This window comes from Salmo salar, chromosome 13 (genome assembly GCF_965601325.2).
Source record: "Salmo salar chromosome 13, fSalSal1, whole genome shotgun sequence".
Taxonomy (NCBI): Eukaryota; Metazoa; Chordata; class Actinopteri; order Salmoniformes; family Salmonidae; genus Salmo; species Salmo salar.
In genome coordinates, this window is record NC_138303.1 from 76,425,531 (window position 1) to 76,453,412 (window position 27,882).

Consider the following 27,882-nt stretch of genomic DNA (forward strand, 5'->3'; position numbering starts at 1 on the left):
TTCAAGAAACCAAACAATATTTTAATTTGTTCATGTCATATTATATAAGTACAAAAAATGAATTAAAAAAAGACAGACATTCAACATAAATTCCCACTGCATTCTGGGACAATACAAAATAAACACTCAGACACAACAAAGGAAAGCATGAACACTCAAAAACATCTAATCACCTTTCTAGTGCCTTTCCTCAGCCAGCCCTTTCCCACTCAGTAACACACACACCTCAAACCTGGGCAGTAAGAAATGTGCAGTGTACACACACACACACACACACCTCAACCCTGGGCAGTAAGAGAAATGTGCAGTGTACACACACACACACACACACCACACACACACACACACACCTCAAACCTGGGCAGTAACAAATGTGCAGTGTATACACACACAACACAGAAATCGATATAGACACAAGACCATATCAGGATGAGTCTCGAGCTGTATATACAAACACCCTTTCAAGGGCACAAGAGGTTTTACACATATTTTCCACACTGTCTGCCTGTTCAACCCTATTAAAGCCATGTGATTTTAGGCACACGATGGAACATTAGGAAGATGTGTAGCTGTGGGTTTAGCGTCAGGCATCCTATAGCTGACATAGGAAGATTAACAGCGTTAACCACTCAGCTCTCCACTCAGGCATTTAGAACATATTTCCTTATTAGTCAATGCACATTAGTATACTTTGAGACATCTTACACATCTCCCTTTCAAGGGATAAGGGATAGAAAATGTTTACAGAGTCGGTTGGGTCCCCACTTTTTTCAATGAACGGTCTGTCAGTGTTCATTGTTCTCCATGGTGCAAAAAGCAACTACAGCTTCTATTATGATGTCCATGGGGACGCTAGTGTGGTCTTTAGATTCATTTTAAGGGTTGAAAGCAATAAAATGGTCCACAGTCACAGAGCAAAGCTAAACTTTAAGGCAGAAATGGCACCCTCTGAATTCAAAAGGTAAATGGGTCCAATTACACGCTTTCAAGAAAAATATTCACATCATTGTTGGGGAGTTTTTGTACAAAACAAACACTTATTTACACACGTGTCAGTCAAATTAATTTAATAATATTAACTCAGTCAAATCAATCTAAACCCAAGAAGATGGAATGTAACATTTGAATCCATTTAAGACCATGTTTGAATAGGGAAAGGAATCCACTGAGTTGCATCTGCTTCATAGAAGTCAAAACCGGTGAATTTGTTTGGACCCCTTTTTCAAAGTCAAGCAGAACAGCTGAACTGGGAGGAGTTGCTCACACAGCACAAGGAAAGAGTGAAGATGGAAATTACAGGGTGGACACAAATGCCATCAGGGAAGAAAACTCAAAACACCTACACATGTGCCTATGTTACAGAGCTCATCTTGACAAGAGCTGCAGAAAACACTTCTTCATGAAAGAAAGGACCCTGTATGTACGAATAATGTATGTCAGCTTTGATGTGCAATGAAGAGACAAGGTCAAAGAGCACTTGAAGCCCAGACCGTCAATCAAGAATTGTTAATAATCAATTCAGTCAGAATCCACTCAATACTGTGAGCAAGAGTCATGCCTATTTCCCTACTAAGAATTCACTCAATACTAAATCAAAATGTAGCAATCTTTTACACAGGCCAGAGGACGTACCATTGATCCACTCTTCAATGTCTGTCTACACAGCAGCAAAACTGGTTCTTGTTCTGAACAATTTACCGGGGGGGAAAGCAACTCCAATCTAACGGGAGAAGTTGATGAAATACAGTAGTTTACATTGACAAGATTTACACAGAGGGGACTTTGGGCAAATTTTCCTCATGTTTCAGCCCCGCCTTTCCTTCAGTTAACGTAAAGGGTTCCTAACACGTTTTAAGCGATGTTGATACAGGAATTAAGGTTGTAAATGTGTCCACTTCATTTCAAGGCATTTGTTTAGACTGTTAACCAGAATTGAATGTTCATCACAGCACTGTGTGATACCTGCCTGACTGTGCTCCTCCACACAAATACATCAATAGCACCTCATTGAATCAGAAAGGCAGAGAGCTTCTGATGTTCTCTTTCTGTTGTGAAGCAGGTGCCCCGTGCTTCTTTCTAAAAATTCACCTTAGCTCATAATGCCCAGACCAAAGCCCAATCTGAGTATGTAGACATTGCAAACGTTAACCATGACCTCATTAGTTAGATATTATAACTCCATATTTTCGTTCACACCAACAGCCTAAGAAATATATGTCTCTCGCAAATATATTGTTCATCGCCCCATACTCATATTTCATAAAATTTACATTTAAATGAAAAGATTAATGAATGTGACCAAATATATTGTGACACATTTTGCAGTTAGTCGTCATCATCAAGGTGCTTATTTAATGAGTTGTAGCATTCTCGTAGCATTTGGGGTTGTCAGTGACTAGAATGAGAGCATGCAAGTGTCTACACAAATGCTCATGTGCATTAAAGTTATATACACTACGATCCAGTTCCCACACAGCAATTGCCACTGTTTAGACCGGCTGTGGTGTCCAAATTGGAGGGGAATCACCTCTCTCCTGTGGTGAAGCTTAGGTCAGAGATCAACTGGTCCCCTGGGAGGAAAGAAGAACAGAAGCATTTAATCATAGCAATTATTTCCTTCCATGGAACTGGCAAGTTGATTTGAGGCTAAATGTGTGTGGACAATGTGCAGAAATGAAACCCCACACTAGGGTATGCATGTTTTTGTGTGAGAGGGTTACAGCAGGTAACAATATTGACCTGCGCAGGGCAGTGCCGGGGTGTCGTAGCGACAATCTCCAGCCTCCAGGGCCACCACCTCGTCCTCGTTCTCCGTGTCACAGTCGATCTCACTATCACTACTCATACCTGGCAGCAGTACCACCGTCCGCTTCTGGACAACATGACCTGACAGACAGAAAGAGGGACACACATGATAAGGGAAAACAGAATGACAGGGAGAGACAGGCAAACAGAAAAGGGAGAGAACAGCACATAGGTAAACAGAAGGGGGGGGAAACAGCAGAAAGATGTAAAGGGAGAAAAAGGTCCAGAAACAGGGTGGGGAGACAGAAAGAACCTTATAGTGGAGTCTCACAGGTAAGGGAAACACCACCAGTGCCAAGTAGACACCCACTCGCTCTCCCTACAGACACGGACTCATCCCAGAGTTCATTAGGAGTAATGCTGCAAGAGAAACACATTTTAAAATACCCTTCTCAAAGAAGCTGGTAACTCTACCTGCAGTATGGTATTAGATTACAGTACATTCTATCCACTTAAGATGAAAAGTGGAGCTCAAGCCTTAGTGCCATCACAATCCACCGTAGAGGAGGGTGGAGCGAGAGGTGGAGTAAGAGAGGGGTGTTAGAGCAGTGAGGGCTCACCTTCGTTGGGGCATGAAGAGGGTTCCTCTGCCAGGGAGAGCAGTGACTGGTGGATCTCAGCCGGCTCGGAGTCCCAGTCCAGAGAGCTGTCCGTCAGCAGGCCGGCCCTGAGGGAGGGGAGAAGGAAGAGAGAGGAGGAGGGTGTCAGTTTACACAATTCCCTTCTCACAAAGCCTCCTGCACGACATCCCCTCAGATAATCCCTGTGGCCACCGCCAAGACCTGTTCACTCTGCTCCAAGAGTGGTCCATCAATTAATAAAAATGGCCATCCACACAAATGATGGACAGGAGGAAAGTAGATTTGTCACTCTTGTTTTAAGCACAAGTGAAATTGTATGATTTGAATAGACATTTTTCTTACGATTTGTATTCGTATCACCATTAGCTGTTAAAGAAGCAGCAGCTTTTCTTCCTGGGGTCCACACAAAACATACAGAACACTGATGGATAGGAACAGCAACAGTTCCACCACTCTAGTAGCTGGTTTATTCCAAAGCTAAACAGTTATTTTAGAGAAAGCTGGCTCTCAGGCCTTCGTGGTCCACTGGGAGGGTCAATTTCAATACCAAATAGGGTGCCACAGAAATACCACAGAGTCTACTTAGCTACAGCAGCACATACTTTTCACTTATCCGGCATTCTCTTAAAACCCAGCCAAGGCTGGCACAGTGAAGTAATAAAGAAACAGTAGCACAAAACAAATATGATGCCAAAAAAACCTCATTGTTAAATTGGAGGCTTTGGCAGGGGCTAAACACTTGATAAAGGAATAACCAAAGCGTTGGTTTAAAACGATCCATTAAAAGATTGTGGAGCAAACAGAAATGTTGCGTGAGGAAGTTTATCTTCTCAACTGTCAAGTACACTTTTCAATTATCAAGCTCCATTCTCCAAGCACCTGGACTGTATGAAAAAATATGACATTTTTAAGTAGGAAAAATAAACAATAGAATTTCAATCCAATCGCTTTGGATCTCCACAAATGCATAGGGGCTAGGGTTGGATTTGGGACAGGGTGTTAGTTTTACCCCATGGGCTTGGTCCTGGGTCGTGTCATGGTGGCGGTGGAGATGCCGCTGAGGACCTCCAGAGCGTACAGGTCGGACCCGTAGAGCTGCTCCTGGTCGTGTTTGGAGCTGCAGGGTTTGTTTTCGGAGCAGGATGACGAGCTGCCCAGATAGGGAGGGGAGCTGTGGGCGCTGCGTGGCTTCAGGGCTCCTACAGTATGACACCGCACAGGGAAACACTGGTTAGTCAGAAGTCATCAGCTGACAATCATTCATTTTGGAACATAGGTGGATCCAGGGTGGTCTAAACGCTGATAACCCCACCTCTACCTGGCTTTACTACTGACCCTCTGATACGTTGGAGGTGCCCCTGGGAAAGAGGCTTTGGTCGCTGGACGACTCTCCACCGCTCTGGCCTCTCAGCTCCTTCTCAACTACGTCTGCAGCCCTCCTTAGGCCCAGCCTGCTCCCATCCTGCTTGGGAGATGAGGCCTTCTTCCCTCCTGCCACACAAACCACAGCTAGATAAATATCTGACTGAGCAGCTGATAGCTCCCCATCTAGTCTACAAAGCGTTTGACAGTAGAACGTGATGTAAAATGCTATCCGATTCCACAGATTGTAGTCTGTGTGTATTATGTAGTGTGTGTGTATTATGTGTGTGTGTGTGTGTGTGTGTGTGTGCGTGTGTGTGTGTGTGGGTGTCACAACACTTACCAGAGCGACAGTGTCTGGAGACCCCGGGTCCTTTCCCCATCAGATCTAGCTCTATGGACTTCCTGCTGGGCCCTAGCTCTGAGTGGTAAGAGGGCCCCTGCTCCACCCCTGTGGCCCCGCTGGAGGGCCCTGCCTTGGTCTCTCCCCGTGCCTCCAGCTGACACTTGACATCCGACATCTTACTGCGCACCTCGGCCATCTGTGCCTTGAGCCGAATCAGGACCCCAGAGTCTGGGGCTCCCCGCCGCACTGTCTGAGGCCTGCGCTCACCCCGCTCCTTCCTGGAGTGGACTTGGACTGGAGCGAGAGAGAGAAAAGGGAAGAGTGAAAAAAGGAGATGAAGAGATTAATTGGCTATTAGCGCTTATCCTAATGTTTGCCAGAGAGAGAGTGACTGTGCCCTAGCTTGGCTACCCAGTACAGAGTAGGAGGCTGTGAAAGACAGACCCTACCTTGGCTGTGCAGCAGGGAGGCAGGGGGTCTGGGTTGAAGGCCCCACAGGGACTCCACACTGCTGCGCTCCTTCAGATCCAGTAGCTGGATGAGGATGACAGGGTCGATTTCTAGCAAACTGTTGTTGCTGCCAGTGGAGGAGAGACCTCCACCACGCCTCAGACACCTGGCCCCGGGGTTAGAGCTTCCTGGGAGAGGGGTAGAGTGAGAAAAGGTATGTTCAGAGGTACAATGGTGAGGAAACCGTTGCAAAAGGGAAGGGGAGACCAAATGTGAGCTACACTGGATATGCTTCTATCTATCGACTGTTGGAGGAGCAGCAAGGGGAGTCAACTGACACTTTGAATGAGTTTGGAACAGGGCATATTGAATACTTGTGCAAAAGGAAATCTTTACCTAGGTTTAACACAGAGCGGAGCTCAATGGGGCGGCAGCGTCGCCAAGTGGTTAGAGTGTTGGACTAGTAACCGAAAGGTTGCAAGTTCAAATCGCCGAGCTGACAAGGTACAAATCTGTCGTTCTGCACCTGAACAAGGCAGTTAACCCACTGTTCCTAGTCCGTCATTGAAAATAAGAATTTGTTCTTAACTGACTTGCCTAGTTAAATAAAAGGTCAAATAAAAAATGGCTACTAAACAGCCCATGCTGCATCTCCATTTTACGTTCCAGACAAGATAACTCCTGCACCAAGATTCAGTTCAACTCCCCAGCCATTTCACTGCAGTACTGAATGAGTCAGCCTGAGCACAGCTACGAGAGCAGCATAAAAATCATTAAGGGCTACATACAATGAGCATTTCAAAAGGCGAGAGATTAGATTGGAAAAAAACACTACTCCGTCTGAGGCAGTGAGAGTAATGGATGCGGGGACGATAATCCACTTTGCAGCCAATGTTTAATGAATACATTTGAATTTGAATAGCCTCCCTGGCTAACCCACTATTAGACATTGGGGCATGTAACAATGGATATTTTCCTTTCAGAGGAGAGAGTCCGATATGAAGTAAAAGGGACTACCAACATGTCCAGGTTTAAGGGTGGCCCGCACTGAGTTGCTAAAGTTTAAATCAATTAGCAAAGTACCCAAGAGTAACAGGACAAGACTTAGATCTGCCAAAGAAAGGTGCATCTTAAACACTACGTAAATTAAAGTAAACTGACACATGGATTACATTCCTTCACTTCATGCATGTAAATTTAAGCATTGTTATGCAGCCTTTCACACTCCCCTTTGGCTTAACACACAGTTTAAACATCCCACATCAGCACCCATGACATCCTCTTTAAGCCCCATTACACACACGAGAGATCCGATGATATAGATCAAAAAGAGGAGTGAAAAAAGGCGACGGAAAGCGAGATACAGACAGAAAGTGTGAGAGGGAGAACGAGGCTGAGAGAGAACGGGATGGAGAGAAAACAGGGGAGGGAGATGGAAAAACAGATGAGGGAGTAGAGAGAGAAAGAAAAATGGAGACAAAGGGGAGGAAGAGGTTACCTGCTGCTCCTGCCACGTCAACAGGCAGTTCTCCCTCCTCCATCTCCAGGTTCCTACTGAACTCCACATCATTCTCCCCAGACCTGAGAACCACAGACCATCAACTTCAGGACTGGGAACAACATTGCTACAATGTCACGGTCAAACAAACACTAACACTTTAGCTGACAGCCAACACTAAAGCTGACTGAATGCCGAAACCATGCCAAGATCAGGAAAACAAGTCTACCTATCATTCCAAATAGCCTCGCTGGCATTTCAATTTGGTCAACTGAGTTTATCAATTGGTTTTATTGTCCGATTTATTGTTACAAGACAGCGAGATGTGACCATTTGGGGGACATGGAAATGTCGTTCCCTCCATGGACCTCTTTGGGTATAGAAACTGTGCATGTTCAAATCAACCCCACTTAAGGAAAATTGAGTTCCTTGGCCAATACTAAAGGCTGGGAGACGGCATTATGAGACAACTAATAAATCAGCATCCGCAAGACCTTGGCTGGACCAGCAACTCTTCAATGAGAAAGTGTGTGCATGTCCAGGACTCCCTAAATCACCGAGCAGTGTTCCCTTACCAAAAAGCTTTTTAGGGTGATTAGACAGAAAGTGCTCCGTTGTAACAGACCAGCTAGTAGCTCTACTGATGAAATGGATGGACACTGCAATGTTCTCTCTGGAATGGTACAGCTTAATGATAAGTCGTGCTATTCTTTTAGCAGGGGCCAAACGGCCCCATGGGGATGTGCGTGCCCATTTGAGAGTGTGCAAGTAAGTGACTGACTTGTGTGCCTGTACATTGTGTGTTCGTATACATCAGTTTGTAAGCCTGCCCTGTACGCATGCCTTTAGGTATGCCCCGGGAGAGAATGGGAAACACAGCAGCCCTTGCCATTGTATCAGCCCATAGCACAACATGAGTCAGAGATATCCAGCAGAGCCTTTCTCACTCGCCGCCACTCAGCGTATTTATAGACGTGGGAACGACAGAGCAACGCATCCCAGAGCATCTTGGAGGAGAAAAAGCCCTACCAGCATTACAGCTTTTGCGAGCGCGAGAGAGAAGTGCCTTGTGGGAGGAGAGGGGGATGGCACTTGACTGTAGTTTCCCCCCACAGGGCCTGAGAGGATCCTTGTTAAAAGCAAACATGGAGCACTAACATGGATTTAAGTGTTTCAGGAAAGGCATGGAGATTGGACAATGTGTGTTCTCTATGTAATGTGTGCATGCATGCGCGTACAGGTCTGTATGAAGACATGGGAAGCCCTTCTGTGAGAGTGTTTTTGCATACGGTACGTGTGATAATGTCTATGTAAGTGTGCGCTTGTGTGTGGAAGGAGCTGGTGAGCCTAATGTTGGTGTTTTACACTCAGCCAGCCAGGCAGTATGAGGAGCAATGATGACTCATGGACGGCTCATCTGGAGAGCTCACAATGAGGGGGTGGATGGGGGAGAGAGAACATGCGAGGCTGATGATCCAGCGCTGCACTCCACTCTCAGCCTCTCTGGTCGCAGGGGTTTGAAAACACGTCGATGAGGTACGCATACACTAGCCAAATAAAACACTTTCTAAGTAGCACAACCCGGATGGTGGGGAAGGGCAGAGGGAGTCTAACTTAATTGTGCTGATAGGATGTGGAAAATATCATTTCCTTTCTGCATCCGTCCCCCATAAAACGAGCAAGTTTCGGTGGGTCACTCACATGGTCTCCTCGTCGATGTCGTTCTCCTCGGTGTTGCTGGTTGCCGTGGAGCTGCCAGAGGTGCTGCTGCCATCCAGAGGGTTCACCTCCTCATCCCCCGTCAGACAGTCCACCTCCAAATCCCCGTCAGACAGCTCCTGACCACACCACAACGATGGCGCAACATTTACATAAGAGCCTCTAGTGCTGCTCTGTCAGGTTTTATCATCCGATACACCAATGCTCAATAGTCCATGCTCAAGGTCCCCGTCAGACTGCTCATGATCACACTTCAACATTAATGCAACATTAGCACAACGTTCAGACAACACGCAGCTTGGAGCTCAGCTCCCCTCTACTGTGTCCCATCTCCATCTTAAGACAACTTATAATACTGCACACTGAGGTCAGCGCTTAGGTAAGACTAGAGACATTAAGTGGAAGAAAAGGTGAATGATTTATAAGTGTTTTTATTTTAGTCCAGTAATATATAGACTAATGATGCGGCGTTTTTTAAAATAACATACATTTTCATCTGAAACAAATATTAACCAAAATTAAACATTTTGTGAAGTTCTGTGAAGGGAGTAGTACACAGCGTTGTACGAGATCTTCAATTTCTTGGCAATTTCTCGCATGGAATAGCCTTAATTTCTCAGAACGAGAATAACTGACGAGTTTCAGAAGAAAGTCTTTGTTTTTAGACATTTTGAGCCTGTAATCAAACCCACAAATGCTGATGCTCCAGATACTCAACTAGTCTAAAGGCCAGATTTATTGCATCTTTAATCATAACAGTTTTCAGCTGTGCTAACATAATTGCAAAAGGGTTTTGATCAATTAGCCTTTTAAAATGATAATCTTTAATTAGCGAACACAACGTGCCATTGGAACACAAAAGTGATGGTTGCTGATAATGGGCCTCTGTACGCCTATGTAGGTATTCCATAAAATATCTGCCGTTTCCAGCTACAATAGTAAATTTACAACATTAACAATGTCTACACTGTATTTCTGATCAATTTGATGTTATTTTAAAAATGAAAAATAAAAAATAGAAAAAAAAAAAGTGCTTTTCGTTCAAAAACAAGGACATTTCTAAGTGTCCCCAAACTTTTGAACGGTAGTGTAGGGCGCTGGGCCACCATGAGCCAGAACAGCTTCAATGTGCCTTGGCATAGATTCTATAAGGATCTGGAACTCTATTGGAGAGATACGACGCCATTCCACAATAAATTAATTTGGTGTTTTGTTGATGGTCATAGAAAACGCCGTCTCAGGCGCCTCGCCAGACTCCCATTGGGGCTGGACATGATGGCCAAAATATATCCCGGTATTTTATGTTTTTAATAATGAAAGTGTTAAATATGCTTTATAAGTAGTGCGTAACCCAAGGGTGGCAACACATACAGTTAAAGTCGGAAGTTTACATACACCTTAGCCAAATACATTTAAACTCAGTTTCACAATTCCTGACATTTAATCCTAGTAAAGATTCCCTGTCTTAGGTCAGTTAGGATCACCACTTTTTATTTTAAGAATGTGAAATGTCTGAATAATAGTAGAGAATTATTTATTTCAGCTTTTATTTCTTTCATCACATTCCCAGTGGGTCAGAAGTTTACATACACTCAATTAGACCTTGGTAGCATTGCCTTTCAATTGTTTAACTTGGGTCAAACGTTTCAGGTAGCCTTCAAGCTTCCCACAATAAGTTGGGTGAATTTTGGCACATTCCTCCTGACAGAGCTGGTGTAACAGTCAGGTTTCTAGGCCTCTTTGCTCACACACGATTTTTCAGTTCTGCCCACAAATTTTCTATGGGATTGAGGTCAGGGCTTTGTGATGGCCACTCCAATACCTTGACTTTGCTGTCCTTTAGCCATTTTGCCACAACTTTGGAAGTATGCTTGGGGTCATTGTCCATTTGGAAGACCCATTTGCGACCAAGCTTTAACTTCCTGACTGATGTCTTGAGATGTTGCTTCAATATATCCACATCATTTTCCTTCTTCATGAGGCCATCTATTTTGCTTAGCTCACCAGTCCCGCCTGCAGCAATGCACCCCCACAACATGATGCTGCCACCCCCGTGCTTTATGGTTGGGATGGTGTTCTTCGGCTTGCAAGACTCCCCCTTTTTCCTCCAAACATATTGATGGTCATTATGGCCAAACAGTTCTATTTTTGTTTCATCAGACCAGAGGACATTTCTCCAAAAAGTACGATCTTTGTCCCCATGTGCAGTTGCAAACCGTAGTCTGGCTTTTTTATGGCGGTTTTGGAGCAGTGGCTTCTTCCTTGCTGAGCGGCCTTTCAGGTTATGTCCATATAGGACTCGTTTTACTGTGGATATAGATACTTTTGTACCTGTTTCCTCCAGCATCTTCACAAGGTCCTTTGCTGTTGTTCTGGGATTGATTTGCACTTTTCGCACCAAAGTACGTTCATCTCTAGGACACAGAACATGTCTCCTTCCTGAGCGGTATGACGGCTGCGTGGTCCCATGGTGTTTATACTTGCGTACTATTGTTTGTACATATGAACGTGGTACCGTCAGGCGTTTGGAAATTGCTCCCAAGGATGAACCAGATTTGTGGAAGTCTATAATTTTTTTCTGAGGTCTTAGTTGATTTCTTTTGATTTTCCAATGATGTCAAGCAAAGTTTGAAGGTAGGCCTTGAAATACATCCACAGGTACACCTCCAATTGACTCAAATGATGTCAATTAGCCTATCAAAAGCTTGTCAAGCCATGACATCATTTTCTGGAATTTACCAAACTGTTTAAAGGCACAGTCAACTTAATGTATGTTAACTTCTGACCCATTGGAATTGTGATACGGTGAATTATAAGTGAAATAATATGTCTGTAAACAATTATTATATTCTAAGTGATTTCAATGGGTCTCTCTCTATTCTGATTATTTTATGATGTTCAATTAAACTTCAGCCCCAAAATTTTGTCAACATTTATCAATTTCTGCATTTACTGCACTAATTTGACAATTTCCACACTGCCACGTAGGGTTGCTCAATATGGGCAAACAACCTAGGCCTACTTTTTTACAAAATGTTGCAATTGCGATTTGACTTGCGATTTAGAGCAAAACACTTGGACTCACTGTTGGAATTATGGAAACAGAATGTTTATTCTAATTCTATACTACTGGGCACTTTGAATACAATGTTGTTTGACATGACAATGAATGAAAATGCCAGAAAGGAGTTGTGACAGGGTAGGAACCAAAGTGTTGACAAGTGTTTCCAAGGTGACCCTATTATCTCTTAGCTACTTCATTTAGATAACATATTTATGCTTTGCGCATTCCTCTTTTTTTAGAAGATACTGTTTCAAACAATATTTAAGTCTACAGCCTGATAATACCAGTGATGGTGTATAGCAAATTACATTTGCTCTGGCTTAGTGCATTTATTAGCTAGCTAGCATTAAATCAGTATAATCATATGGTAGTGTGTGCACCATCTTGAACCAAAAACATGAACCAATACAGTGATCCTCTGTGGTCTTCATTAATATGATTATAAAGTGCCAATGTCTGAGTTACTCACATTGGAGTCATCATGTTGAGTCTTCTCTTCCTCCTCCTCTTTGGTCTCAGTGGTCTGGCAGCTGTCCTCAGCCACGGGGCCTTTCCCTGAGTGGGAGTCTCTCTCCGAGGTCGAGGGGCCCAGACGCCGGTTAGGAGGGGACGAGCTGCGAGACTGCTGCCTACAGATCAGCTCAATGGCCAGCCTCTGAAAACGGGTGGACATAATATGCAATGACAAGAAAAACATTTAAGCTAAGATTAATTTGTGATCTAAGCCAGGGTTTCCCAAACTCTGTCCTGGGGTTCCCCCTGGGTGCACGTTTTGTTTTTTGGACCTAGCACTGCAAAGCGGATTCAAATAATCAAAGATGGATGAGTTTGTTATTTGAATCAGTTGTGTAGTGATGGGGAAAAAATCCAAAAAGTGCACCCAGGAACGAGTTTGGTAAACACTAATCTAAGCCCCCACCTCTTTGAGATTGTTGATCTGCTGGATGTAGCTGGACTGGGCTGACTCCAGCTGGCTGATGTACCAGTATTGGTCTCTGCACTTCTGGAAGAAGGTGGGCGAACGCACCTGGTACCTGTTGAGGATAGAGACGGAGTCAACTCAGCAGTCAAACAAGACATCATTGAACCCGGAATCAGAGCTGATAAAGACATGGCATTTAACAAGAGAAATCAAGTCAAGAACTATGTGGGAGGCTGGGCTGAAGCAGAAACTTGGAAATTAACTACAATGACCATAATCCATTGCGTCTGTTCTTTCCAGCACGGACAGAGATGGATACACTTTCACGCCTGCTACGTTAGGTTAGATACACGGACTGCGTGAGAGGAATGTACACAATGACGAGAGAGAGGGATAAGGCACACATTCAACGACAGTTTGTGAATCTGTGTCTTTTCTACCTTGAAGAACTAGTAAAATGATTGTCAGACAGCTCTGCAGCATGTTTAGGCAGGCTAGCCTAGCTAAATATGATGAGTAAAGACAATATGGGGAGCACAGATAACGTTGTCTGATTGACTGCTGCCTGAGAAGAGATGACGACTAAGGAATGAAAAATAGTCATCAAATAAACGTAATATACACAACTGAAATATTTTATTTCATAGTATTTTCCTATTTTCTATTGATGTCTATCCAATGTGGAATTGACAGAGAATGGAATATTTTCAATGTTTTGGCAATTGAATGTTCACAATTTTTGGCTTTGGCATTTCCATTAAAAAGCTCTCAAATAATTTTAATGTCATTATTTTATAATACTTTTAACTCGAAATGGAAAATATTTATAAAAAAGTTTAAAATAATAAAAAAAAAAAATAGTCAAACCGACCTCAAAAAGCACTAGTCGCTCAGCAATACTCACCTGAGGACTAGAGTGTCAGTCTGCATGTTGAGGTAGCCCTCACTGGCCAGCAGGTCCAGTCTGAAGAAGCGGTTGTATCCCCAGCACTCCCCCACCTCAAAGTCTGATGCAAACTCCCTGATGATGTTCTTAGTGGGGTCGCTGGAGGCCTGGTGGACCATCTCCACGCGGTACTCGTACCAACACACACAAACACACACGTTAAAGGTGATTTAACTAAAAGTGAAAACTTGATTGAAAGAGATGACAATAATTTGACAAAAACATACTTCGACGTTTCAGGGAGTCCTGCAGACAGTTCCAAGAAAACTGACAGGTAATTGCCCCGCACCACACCGTTGCCATCCTGAAGGAGAAACGCACATAATGATGAACATGACCAGTTTTTCACAGATCGTCAATACTGAAAACTTAGTTGTGACAGAGGTGACATATCAAATCTAGTAGTTAGAGTAAGATAGGATGAACATAAGAGCTAATTGTCTAGTGTCAATTACTACAAGAGAACAAGGTGTCTGTCTACTCCAATGGAGGCTACAGAGGGGAGGATGACTCATAATAAAGGCTGGAACGGAGCGAATGGAATGGCATCAAACAAATGGAAACGTGTTTGATGTATTTGATACCATTCATTCCGCTCCAGCCGTTACCACGAGCCTGTCCTCCCCAATTAAGGTGCCACCAACCGCCTGTGGTCTACTCACTGGGTAAACCTTGAGTCTCCAGCAAAGGCCAGATATCTGGAGTGGTGGGCTGTAGACTGGATCTGCCCTTTGTCTCAGGGTGCTGCAAGACCAACGGAATACACCGACAGAATAATAAGTCAGATAGGATGAACCCATTCATTAAACAAGCCAATTTCTACTGCGTCTTGGTAAGTGTCACAACGAGAGAGAAATTGCTCATCATCATGGGCCGACATGTCCTTGGTTGCTTTAACGGAGCAAATCCCCCAACCGACTGATGCGAATACATGATCAGTCACACGCTAATTAGCAGCTAGAGCATAAACACTTAATCAGAGGCTTGGACCTGGCAACCCAAGCAACCTTAAATGGGTGACTTAGTATTCTTTTCCAAGACACGGAAGGTAAAATATATTTTGTTTGTTGTTCAAAAAGACTTGATTTCTATTCAAATCAAACTTTGTCACATGCGCCGAATACAACAAGTGTAGACCTTAACGTGAAATGCTTACTTACAAGCCCTTAACAGTGCAGTGCAAGAAGAAAATATTTAACAAATAAACTAAAGTATAAAAAGTAACACAATAACGAGGCTATATACAGGGGGTACCGGTACCAAGTCAGTGTGTGGGGGTACAGGTTAGAGGTAATTTGCACATGTAGGTAGGAGTGAAGTGACTATGCATAGATAATAAACAGTGAGTAGCAGCAGTGTACAAAACAAAATGGAGGAGAGGGGGTGGGCAATATAACAGTCCAGTGGCCATTTGATTAATTGTTCAGGAGTCTTATGGCTTGGGGGTAGAAGCTGTTAAGGAGCCTTTTGGTCCTAGACTTGGAGCTCCGGTACCGCTTGCAGTGCGGTAGCGGAGAAAACAGTCTATGACTGGGGTGACTGGAGTATGACAATTTTATGGGCTTTCCTCTGACACCGCCTATTATATAGGTCCTGGATTCCAGGAAGCTTGGCCACAGTACTGGGCCGTACGCACTACCCTCTGTAGCGCCTTACAGTCAGATGCAGAGCAAGTGCAATACCAGGTGGTGATGCAACCGGGCAGAATGCTTGCGATGGTGCAGCTGTAGTAACTTTGAGGATCTGGGGACCCATGCCAAATCTTTTCAGTCTCCTGAGGGGAAAAAGGTTTTGTCGTGCCCTCTTCAAGACTGTCTTGGTGTGTTTGGACCATGATAGATCGTTGGTTACGTGGGCACCAAGGAACTTGAAACTCTCGACCTGCTCCACTACAGCCCCGTTGATGTTAATGGGGGCCTGTTCGGCACACCTTTTCCTGTAGTCCACGATCAGCTCCTTTGTCTTGCTCACATGGAGGGAAAGGTTTTAGTCCTGCCACCACACTGCCAGTTCTCTGACCTCCTCCCTATAGGCTGTCTCATCGTTGATCAGGCCTACCACTGTTGTGTCGTCAGCAAACTTGATGGTGTTGAAGTCGTGTTTGGCCACGCAGTCGTGGATGAACAGGGAGTACAGGAGGGAACTAAGTACACACCCCTGAGGGGCCCCAGTGTTGAGGATCAGCGTGGCAGACATGTTTCCTACCCTTACCACCTGGCGGCGGGCCATCAGGAAGTCCAGGATCCAGTTGCAGAGGGAGGTGTTTAGTCCCAGGGTCCTTAGCTTAGTGATGAGCTTTGTGGGCACTATGGTGTTGAACGCTGAGCTGTAGTCAATGAACAGCATTCACACATAGGTGTTCCTTTTCTCCAGGTGGGAAAGGGCAGTGTGGAGTGCGATGGAGATTGCATCATCTGTGGTTCTGTTGAGGCGGTATGCAAATTGGAGTGGGTCTAGGGTATCCGGGAGGATGCTGTTGATGTGAGCCATGAACAGCATTTCAAAGCACTTCATGGTTACCGACGTGAGTGCTACAGGGTGGTAATCATTTAGGCAGGTTAACTTCGCTTCCTTGGGCACAGGGACTATGGTGGTCTGCTTGAAACATGTATGCATTACAGACTGGATCAGGGAGAGGTTGAAAATGTCAGTGAAGACACTTGTCAGTTGGTACGCACACGCTTTGAGTACACATCCTGGTAATCCATCTGGCCCCGGGTCTTGCTCACATCAGCTACCGAGAGTGTTATCACAGTCATCCAGAACAGCTGGTGCTCTCGTGCATGCTTCAGTGTTGCTTGCCTCGAAGCGAGCATAAAAAGGCATTTAGCTCGTCTGCTAGACTCGCGTCACTGGGCAGCTCACGGCTGGGTTTCCCTTTGTAGTCCATAATAGTTTTCAAACCCTGCCACATCCAACGAGCGTCAGAGCTGGTGTAGTAGGATTTAATCTTAATCCTGTATTGACGCTTTGCCTGTTTGATTGTTCGTCTGAGGGCATAGGGGGATTTCTTATAGGCATCCGGATTAGTGTCCCGCTCCTTGAAGGCGGCAGCTCTAGCCTTTAGCTTTATGCGGATGTTGCCTGTAACCCATGGCTTCTGGTTGGGATATACGGTCACTGTGGGGACGACATCGCGATGCACTTATTGATGAAGCCGGTGACTGAGGTGGTATATTGCTCAATGGCATTGGATGAATCCCGGAACATATTCCAGTCTGTGCTAGCAAAACAGTCCTGTAGCGTAGCATCCACGTCATCTGACCACTTCCATATTGAGTGAGTCACTGGTACTTCCCGCTTTAGTTTTTGCACATGCTGGTAAAAATTGTCAAATTGATTTAAGTTTGCCTGCATTAAAGTCCCTGGCCACTAGGAGCACCGCTTCTGGGTGAGCATTTTCTTGTTTGCTTATGGCCTGAGAGTTGGTCGAGTGTGCTCTTTGTGCCAGCGTCGGTCTGTGGTGGTAAATAGACGGCTACAAATAATATAGATGAGAACTTTCTTGGTATATAGTGTGGTCTACAGCTTATCATAAGGTACTCTACCTCAGGCGAGCAATACCTCGAGACTTCTTTAAAATTAGACATTGCACACCAGCTGTTACTGGCAAAAAGACCCCGCCCCCCTTGTCTTACCAGACGTAGCTTCTCTGTTCTGCCGGGGGCATTGAAAATCCCTCCAGCTCTATATTATTCGTGTTGTCGTTCAGCCACGACTCGTTGAAACATAAGATATTACAGTTCTTAATATCCCGTTGGTAGGAAAATCGTAAGCCATCAATTTTATTTTCCAATGACTGCATGTTAGCAAGTAGAATTGATGGCAGTGGGAGTTTACCCGCTCGCCTACAGATTCTCAAAAAGGCAACCAATCTGGGTCCTATTTTCCTCTGTCTTTTCTTCACACAAATGACAGGGATTTGGGCCTGCTCCCGGGAGAGCAGTGTATCTTTCTCGTTAAAGGAAAAAGTTTCTTCCAGTTTGTGGTGAGTAATCCCAGTTCTGATGTCAGATGCTATTTATTTTCAGTCATAAGAGACAGTAGCAGCAGCAACATTATGTACAAAATAAGTAAAAAAATAAGTTAAACAAGGCAACAAAAAAATAATACATTTGCACAACTGGTTACGGGCATGTAAAACGTCAGCCATCCTCTTCGGCTTCATTTTAACATCTTAGCATACACAAGCTGAATATCAGAACATTTTCAAGACTAGATGAGGAAGAGCGATGACTATTTTTTTTTACCTGAAGTTTTCCAGAACGAAAGTGCTTGAGTCATAGGCAGGAACCAGCTCACTGTATGTGTGTGTGGGGGGAGATGTTTCGTAATTACAGCTCAATTTCATCAAATATCCATTAAAAGCATAAAAATATCTTGCTGCATTATGAATCATCCAAATGGAAATCTATATCTGAAAATACAAAATTAAACTGAACATCCTTTCTCTGACGACAATTTGAAAACACAGCTACAACAAAGTCTAAAAAGAGGGTGTAGGGCATTTTTGTATTCTCAAGTTCTCTAGTCGCATCATCTGTGGTTAAGTTCAGTACCTAGGGAGTGCAGGTAGAATGCGTTTAGTACAGTAGGATTTAGTATGTTACCTGGTGAAGTCTGGGGGGACTGGGGTGGTAACAAACGACTGCATGGGCTTGCGGTGAACCTGCTGGAACATGAGCAGGATCTCTGGGCTCTTGGAGATCAACTCGCTCTTACTGCAGGAGCGCAGCTGAAGGACAGAACAACACACACAATTCTAGAGCGCCGCAGAGCAACACCTGACCCCCCCCCCCCCACACACCCTTAACGCTTAAAGTCATCTCATTTCACTGGCGGCATGACATATCAAGGTAGAGTTCCACAGGCCATGGAAATTCCAAGGTTGGAATGTATAAGAAAACATCTAGGTGAAGGATGGAAAACAGCTTGATCTTTTTCTTCAATTGACTATGTATGAATAACGCATTACGAACCTAAGAAACATCCTGAAAGATTCACATGGCTGAATTTGGTTGCGTGAATTTGGTCGCAAGCCCCCCATTCTCTCAGGGGGCTTGCGACCTTCATTGAATTTAGGCTCAGTTTTGAAATATAGGAATCTCTGGACTGAAAAAGTCAGGATTATCAAGCCCTTGTCAATCAATGACTCATCTAACACCATAAAAGCTTAGTTTCTCACATGAGTTTCAAATCAGGGCGAACAACCTGGTATCTTGAAGTTTCACATGAGTTCTCTCAGAAAACTAACAGTAAATCTCAATAGTCTGAAAAATGTAATGGAGTTTAAGCTTTTGGGGGTTTTTATACTACTGAAGCTGGCTGGTAAATGCAGCCAGGAGATGGCGAGGTCTCAAAAACGCCTAGCTTTTGCGTCAATATCTAACAGGAAAAGCAAAATTAATTATTCTTACATGTACTAAAATTATACTGAACAAAAATAAACAACTTCAAAAACTTTACTGAGTAACATTTCATAGGGAAATCAGTCAATCGAAATAAATTCATTAGGCGCTGATCTATGGATTTCACATGACTGGGAATAGAGATATGCATCTGTTGGTCACCGATACCTTAAAAAAAGGTAGGGGCGTGGATTAGAAAACCAGTCAGTATCTGGTGTGACCACCATTTGCCTCATGCAGCGCAACACATCTCCTTCACATAGAGTTGATCAGGCTGTTGATTGTGGCCTGTGGAATGTTGTCCCACTCTCCAATGGCTGTGCAAAGTTTCTGGATATTGACGGGAACTGGAACACGCTGTCAATCCAGAGCATCCCAAACATGCTCAATGTGTGACATGTCTGGTGAGTATGCAGGCCATGGAAGAACTGGGACATTTTCAGCTTCCAGGAATTGTGTACAGAGCCTTGCGACATGGGGCCGTGCATGATCATGCTGAAACATGATGGCGGCGGATGAGAGGCACAACAATGGGCCTCAGGATCTTGCCACGGTATCTCTGTGCATTCAAATTGCCACCAATAAAATGTAATTGTGTTCGTTGTTCGTAGCTTATGCCTGCCCATACCATAACCCTACCACCACCAAGGGGCACTCTGTTCACAACGTTGACATCAGCTAACCGCTTGCCCACACAACACCATACCCTTAGTCTGTGGTTGTGAGGCCGGTTGGAAGTACTGCCAAATTCTCTAAAATGACGTAAGCGGCTTATGGTAGAGAAATTAACATTCAATTATCAGGCAACATCTCTAGTGGACATTCCTGCAGTCAGCATGTCAATTGCACACACTCCTTAAAACTTGACAGCTGTGACATTGTCTTGTGTGACAAAACTGCACATTTTAGAGTGGCCTTTTATTGTCCCCAGGACAATGTGCGCCTGTGTAATGACCATGCTGTTTAATCAACTTCTTGATATGCCACACTTGTCAGGTGGATGGAAATCCATGGCACAGGAGAAACGCTCACTAACAAGGATGTAAACAAACTTGTGCACAAAATGTGAGAGAAATAAGCTTTTGTGAGTATAGAACATTTCTGGGATCTTTTATTTCAGCTCATGAAACATGGAACCAACACTTTACATGTTATGTTTATTTTTGTTCATTGTAGAAAACATTGGATTGGTGTAAACACAGGTTTTCCTCCATCATATCTTTTGCCCCAGTCCCAGCACTATTCCTTTTAAATCCAAGTCTCTAAGATTTACTTTATAATTTAAACCTAAGCATAGCGCTCGAGAACAAGTAATTTAGAAGACCCTCTTAGAGCGAATTATAGGAGCACCCCCCCCCCCCCCCCCTTCTTTCATTAACACTAAAATTCAATATTTTCATACAACTTAAACTAAATAAAAACGACAAATCAGGTCTGAAAACTAACAAAATAAACCTAATAGAAATAAAAATGAATCTAAAAACACCAAACTATAATAACCTTGGTGCAGATGCAGAGTAAGAGGATATGAAACGAGAGAAAGCCTCTAGACCATTGGTGGCTCAGTGCCTTTTCTCCCCCAGCTTCCTGCTACCCTGAGTGCTGTGCGGTGCCAGACTGCCACTGGAAACACTTCACACTCTCCTCCTAAACACCTGCCTCCACAAACCACAGGACCACACACCCTCAAGCAGGTACACCATGTCCAATCCACTTGTAGTGCCACCTATGCTGTTATTATTACCTTTTGGTTTACTGGTGTTAAATGTATTAAATGGTACGCTGTATAGTGGTATGGTACAAGTTCACACACCTGATGTTCCACCTCTTGTAGGAGAGACTCCAGTAGCTCCGTCTCCTGGGTGAGGGAGGTCTTCTGACCTGTTGTTAGAGGACATTTTCATGTAAAAATAATATTTCAGTGACATAGAAGGGCATTACAGTGACTAGAGTGAACCCGGAATGGTGTCACCAAATGAGCGTACCCATGAGGGTGAGGAGTTTGTTCTTGAGCTGGTTGTCCAGACGGGCGATCATCATCTCTACTGCATTACGGATCTCTCGCACTCGCTCGTCCTTGGCCCCTCGCACTGCTTCCACATTCCTCTCCTGAGAGAACCAGAAAACCATGTTGAATGAAGGCAGAGATTGGTACAACGGTAACTTCATCTATCATCATAGATGGATAGTGTGTAGAGGATAATTAGCTACAGAGGATAATTAGCTGTAGTGTCCTTGTGCCACCTAGCGGTTAAATTCAGCACTGTGCATTAGTGATACTTCTTTCTCATGTGCACTTCTAACCAAGCTAAAAAAAAAAAAACGATCCCATGATATGTCATAATATACAGACACAGTGCCCCTCACCACTTCCTGCACCAGGCTGATAAGTTCCATGAGGCGTCGGCGGAGCTTGGCCACCTCCTCGTTCACCTTGGTCACGTGCTGCTCGTAGATCTCAGCCAGAGGCTTGAAGGTGTGGCCTCCATGCTTGGGAAAGGGGTAAATGGGGTGATCATAAAAATGGAGGGACGGACTGACAGAGCACTTGTTGTCTTATCCCAAACTGATGTGGGCTTGATTGAGAATACTCCTCTGTGGGTCACTTACCATGCCTCCCCACAGAGCACACTGGTGGCAGATGCACTTCTTACAGGTCCAGCAGAACACACTGAGCTTCTCATGGTGGTTCTCACACCTGTAGACGAACCACACAACTGATAAGACTGACACCCTCTGGAATCTCTTTCCAACACATTTTCTATAATTACCCATGTTTCGATCCACAGTTTCTTTGCAAGTAAAGTCAAACCATATAAAAATGAATAATCATGAAAGCTGTGATGGAAACAGGAAGTGTCTGTAAAATGTTATAAATGCAGACATAACTTGTGAGAAATGGAGATGGAAACTACTTTATGTACAAATATTGATATAATAACCATCATATCAAAGTAAACTTGGGAGTCACGTGATGATATGGTGTGGTCCTCCCACTACGACTCGGAAAACCATGCAGTTTATTAGGCTACAGATTAAATAAGTTATGAACTTCACAGGGTGGTGAAAGTGCACGGTGATGAGCTTGACGCTCCTATCCATTAAATATCGAGGGTTTTATTCTGGTGACATGATGATCGATGCTTGACTGCCGTCTGACAGTTGAAAATGTGATGGAAACTTTGATCTTTAGGTTTTTATTCAAATCATGAAAACGTAAGTGAAAAAGTAAATTTTATATATGTGCACCATGTCATCATGCACTGACTTCTATCCCCAACAAGGGTGGGAAAATGCGCATATTTTCTTTAAGCATATTTTTCCTTATTCGCATGAAAATCTAATGCAATTGGGTGGAAAACAAGCTACTGTCAGCAAAACAACTCCCAAACAACCAGCCATTTATAAACTCAGCCCACATTAGAATGTGCTGGGCATTTCAAATTTCCTAGCTGAAAGGACATCATTTTAGGTTGCTTTTGCCTCATACTGCAGGTACGAGCTACATTTTGTTTAATGGGGGTTCAGGTTGTTTTAGAGGTCTTCAGAAAGGGGTAGAAAGGGCAGAGAGACAGAAGGATAAAAAAAAGCAGTGGTAATGATGATGAATGAGGCAGCGGGTCACAGGGGAGCGATGGAGAGGGATGCTGGGGCTCACTTGTCCTTGTCGTTCTCCTCGTGTTTGGAGAGGTTGCAGAGCTGCAGGGTGTCCAGCTGCTGGGTAACTTCCTCAACCCAACGGCAGTTCACCAGCTCCCGCAGCTGCAGTGGTGCCCTGGCACACACACCACACACACACACACACGATCAGGCTTGACATATAATGCCCGCTAAATGGTGGCTACAGCCTAGGTCAGGGATGTCAAACTCATTCCATGGATGGCCAAGTGTCTGCAGGTTTTTGGTTTTTCCTTTCAATGAAGACCTAGACAACCAGGTGAGGGGAGTTCTTTACTAATTAGTGACGTTACTTCATTAATCAAGTACAAGGGAGGAGCGAAAACCTACAAACAGTCTGCCCTCCTGGGAATGAGTTTGACAAGTGGCCTAGGTCTATCCAAAAACATCTAATCAAACAATATAGCCAAAGGAAGTTACATACAGATCTCCAAGTTTAGTATACCTTCAAGAACTTTTCAAGCAAGACTTCTTTAAAAACGTGTTTCTTTTACCAGCATGAATTGATACTGGCACTAGAATTTTTCCGGGGTCGCAACCCCTACTTTGAATACTAGTACAGTAGTAGGAGGAGGGCTTACCGACAGTGTGGGCATTGGGCTCTCTGCTCGGTCAACCAGCGCTGTCAATAGGAGAGGTTACATTACAGCATTGCAGATGAGGTTGTATAGATTTCTACAAGATTCCTAACACCCATGACCACATTCATTTACTATATTTCTAGCCTGACAGTTCAATGTAAACACTAATGAGTATGTTTCTATACTGTGGAATTTTGGATTTCTCTGGTAAACAAGAAGTTTCATAAAGTTTCTGCTTAATTCACCAATGCTGTGAGTTTTAAGCATGATAGTCCGAACAGAGACTTTTTAAATGTGCACTGTTGTAGATTTCTCCCTCACAAGCCAGCTGTGCAGAGTTACGCTAATGAGCTGGCCTCATTGCCCGTGGCGACATGTCATGAGACTCACCCTTATGCAGCTGAAACAGCAGAGTTTGGAGCAGTGGGGGCAGAGCCGAGCGTCCCGCAGCTTCTCCATACAGATGAAACAACGAAACACCTCCGCAATACTCTACGTGCAGATAGAAGGCTTTTAAATGATCAAAGCAAGACTGGAACCATTAGAAATTGACAGGAATCAGTAGGCTCTTGAAATGTGGTGTACGATACATTCAATTAATACAGGCCTAACTGGAAATGTGATATAGGGTATATATTTTGTAAATTGACTTTCTAAATATACAGAAAATATCAATCTATCAAACAGTGATTAAAAACTACCAGCACAATGAACACAGGGGGGGCTTAGTCATGGACAAGCAAGCAGGAATCAATTCTTATTTGGTACAGTTGAGGCACAAACCAATGTAAATGACTGTCTGGTGGGGTGAGCTATATCACAATCTAATGCAATCGGCATAAGGCCAACGATGGCTGAGAGGAAAAGCTCCAGTCTAGTGATACATCCTGAGCTCAGGAGTGCTTCCATCCATCCGCCTGTCAGCTGAGGACATTTTATAGTTAGAGCAGTGTGTCTAGCTGTTCACACAAGCAAGTCAGAGATGGGTCTTTATCTAAAGCTACAGTGGGGTAACCAGTGACATACATAATGACAAAGTGAAAACAAGTTTTTTGAAATGTTTACAAATGTATTAAAAATAAAAAACAAATACCTTATTCACATACAGTACCAGTCAAAAGTTTGGACACACCTTCTCATTCCAGGGTTTTATATTGTAGAATTATAGTGAAGACATCAAAACTATGAAATACCACATATGGAATCATGTAGTAACCAAAAAAAGTTAAACAAATCCAAATATATTTGAGATTCTTCAAAGCAACCACCCTTTGCCTTGATGACAGCTTTGCACACTCTTGGCATTCTCTCAACCAGCTAAAATAGTTATATTTGATAAAAGACCAAGTCCATATTATGGCAAGAACAACTCAAATAAGCAAAGAGAAACGACAGTCCATCATTACTTTAAGACATGAAGGTCAATCAAAGTGCAGTCGCAAAAACCATCAAGCGCTATGATGAAAGTGGCTCTCATGAGGACCGCCACAGGAAAGGAAGACCCAGAGTAACCTCTGCTGCAGAGGACAAGTTCATTAGAGTTACTAGCCCAAATAAATGCTTCAGAGTTCAACTAACAGACACATCTCAACATCAACTGTTCAGGAAACCAGGCCTTCATGGTAGAATTGCTGCAAAATAATCACTACTAAAAGGACACCAATACAAAGAAGAGACTTGCTTGTGCCAAGACACACAAGCAATGGACATCAGACCTGTGGAAATCTGTCCTTTGGTCTGATGAGTCCAAATTTGAGATTTTTGGTTCCAACCGCTGTCTTTGTGAGACGCAGAGAAGGTTAACGGATGATCTCCACATGTGTGGTTCCCACAGTGAAACATGGAGGTGTGATGATGTGGGGTGTTTTGCTGGTGACACAGTCAGTGATTTATTTAGAATTCCAGGCACACTTAACCAGCATGGCAACCACAGCATTCTGCAGCGATACACCATCCCATCTGGTTTGCGCTTAGTAGGAGTATCATTTGCTTTTCAACAGGACAATGACCCAACACACCTCCAGGCTGTGTAAGGACTATTTGACCAAGAAGGAGAGTGATGAGTGCTGCATCAGATGAGCTGGCCTCCACAATCACCCGACCTCAACGCAATTGAGATGGTTTGGGATGAGTTTGACCGCAGAGTGAAGGAAAGCAGCCAACTCCTTCAAGACTGTTGGAAAAGCATCCCTCATGAAGCTGGTTGAGAGAATGCTAAGAGTGCACAAAGCTGTCATCAAGGCAAAGGGTGGCTACTTTGAAGAATCTAAACTCTATTTTGATTTGTTTGACACTTATTTGTTACTATGATTCCATGTGTTATTTCAGTGTTGATGTCTTCACTATTATTCTACACTGTAGAAAATAGTGCAAATAAAGAAAAACCCTTGAATGAGTATGTGTCCAAACTGTTGACAGGTACTGATGTGCAAAATGGACCACACCTCAACACTTTGTTCATCCATCTCAGCCAGTTCAGTTTTCTTCAAGTGGAGGAAATTGGGTGAAATCTCAATGCAATACCTATTGTCATTGTGAGAAAGAAAACAGGGGTGTAATCATTAGTCCAAACAGTTGCACTTCGCAACAAAAACGAGTTTCTATTTGCCAAATTCCGGTTGGCTCCATCCCCGTTTCGTTCTGATTGTTTATGTTTAAGAAATGGTTTGCAACATAATCAACGTAATGAATACGTCGCAGGGTTGCAAAACATTCCCTTTTGCAACGAAAACTAACCCAGCAAACAGGGCGGGAATTAAATTAATCTGTCCAATACAAATATTAGTTTTCGATGTTTCCCCAACTGTTTGGAGTGTAATCGTTACGCCGATTCTGTTGCAAAACATTTTGCATAAACGAAAACGCCAAATCGAAATGCAAACATTCAGGTAGGTCCCTCCCCGTTTCGATTGGTTCTTAAACGGTAGACTTTCTGTAATGAACACACCCCAGTTGTGTCCAACTAATGCAGATAAAGGTCAAGTCATTTCCAGCGCATGAATGAACGAGTTCATGATTACGGTCTTTCAAACGAATATTGGTGTTCAATAACATCAAGCTGAAAAAAAGAGAATGGCTCTGTGACTGGTTAACTAACGTTAAGCAGGTGGTGACTTTGCTAATTAATACTGGTTTCCAAAACTGTTGATTATATCCATCTATACACACACCATTCAAATAATTGTAGTTTGACATGGGGTTGAACAACAAAGCTAGCTAACTAGTAAACATTAAAAAAGATAACAATGCACAACTTCATTGGCTATGAGGGCTGATGGCAAATTCTAAGTCATAGGTAGCGAGCTAGCTAACGTTAGCTAGCTGACTATGCTAGTTATCTTACCTTCTCATATGCTTGCTAGATAGCTAACTGGCTTAGCTATTTCTTCTTTCTTCAAAAAGGCATTGATAACCGCGCTGAAGATACACGCCGTATTTCCACTATTATTTTGGATGGGCGGGATTGGTTAACTAGCATGCTAGTTAGCGTCAGCTAGCCTGATTCCTAACATCCACTGGCTAATAAACGAATTAGCATCGAGCTTACTTGACCTAGCTAGCAGCTAAATTGCCTCAGCTGTAAATATCGAATTCATACAGTAAATGCAGGCTTCATTCAATGATACATTTGAACGCAAGACTAGACATCGTTTTTGCAATCCGTGACTACATTCATTTTTCTTCCATGATGCAGGCTATATCATCTGCTGCAGCTACATATCACCATTGGAGACCGTTCCCCTGTTTATCGCGAGCTCTTCGGATATTGCTTAAACCAATGTAAAAGCGGTGGAAGGTGGGACGTTTGTAAATTATCCAATGGGCAATGGCCCATATAGCTGAGAAGGTAAGGCAACACACCCATTTTCTTATCGTATATTCCGCACACCACTGACTTTGAAAAACTATTTGAGGTTCCAAAAAAAAAAAAGATCTGTGACAATGGTAACTTCCAGTGATGTAATTACATATGTTATAATAACTATCTCCATAAGAAATTGGGGAGACAAACAGTAACACAAAATGTGAAATTGAAAACCTAGCTAGCTAACGTTACATCCTTTTATTATTCTCCCCATGCATTGCAAGTGCAGAATCAAAGTTACTTATCAACTATGCCATGCTTCAAACTGTACTGAAATGTGGACTTTCCACTGAAAATGCCTTATTCTGAAGCATCATTTGGACCCGAGAGAGAATTGACCCACATACTAAGTACAGAACGCCCGGAGAGAGTTGCCTTCTGTGGATGTGGGGCTAAATTAATGAGCAATTTTTTATGTCCCCAGTGAACCTGAGTAAATGTAAGTCTTTCATTCAGGCTAGCCCCATCGAGACACATCCCATTTTCAGCAGGATCCTCTGGTATCAAGCCTGGCTGCTTAGCTAACCACTGTGAACCTTGATGAATATAGGCATCCATAGACACACATAACAAAAATACATCTTCATTTTCATCTATTGTCTCCTTTCCTCCACCTGTTGTGATCTGAAAACATGTGATAGGTGAAAGCAATATGGT

The 27,882-nt window shown here is 43.5% G+C and overlaps 1 protein-coding gene across 1 annotated transcript; it reads right to left on the bottom strand.

Moving 5' to 3' along the window:
- LOC106567666 (E3 ubiquitin-protein ligase TRIM37) lies at positions 1-27,131 on the bottom strand. The gene is made up of 25 exons (XM_082960340.1): positions 26,704-27,131; positions 25,805-25,883; positions 23,751-23,852; positions 23,361-23,401; positions 22,760-22,876; positions 21,712-21,799; positions 21,469-21,591; positions 21,087-21,210; positions 20,915-20,982; positions 18,304-18,428; positions 17,944-17,994; positions 14,356-14,437; positions 13,918-13,997; positions 13,652-13,828; positions 12,745-12,859; positions 12,295-12,480; positions 8,744-8,880; positions 7,043-7,125; positions 5,544-5,732; positions 5,092-5,388; positions 4,722-4,877; positions 4,396-4,585; positions 3,366-3,472; positions 2,740-2,886; positions 1-2,570 (listed from the first exon to the last, which is right to left on the bottom strand). Exons 1-25 carry the CDS (start codon positions 26,709-26,711, stop codon positions 2,524-2,526), a joined length of 2,919 nt encoding a protein of 972 aa, XP_082816466.1. The 5' UTR covers positions 26,712-27,131; the 3' UTR covers positions 1-2,523.
- Between the last annotated feature and the right edge of the window lie 751 nt (positions 27,132-27,882).

Excerpts from the sequence above, each read along its gene's own strand:
- LOC106567666 (XM_082960340.1), bottom strand. Across the intron at positions 3,473-4,395 it reads CCCAGGACCAAGCCCATGGG|GGCCGGCCTGCTGACGGACA; the intron begins GTAAAACTAACA and ends CCCCTCCCTCAG. Across the intron at positions 2,887-3,365 it reads CTCTTCATGCCCCAACGAAG|GTCATGTTGTCCAGAAGCGG; the intron begins GTGAGCCCTCAC and ends TCTGTCTGTCAG.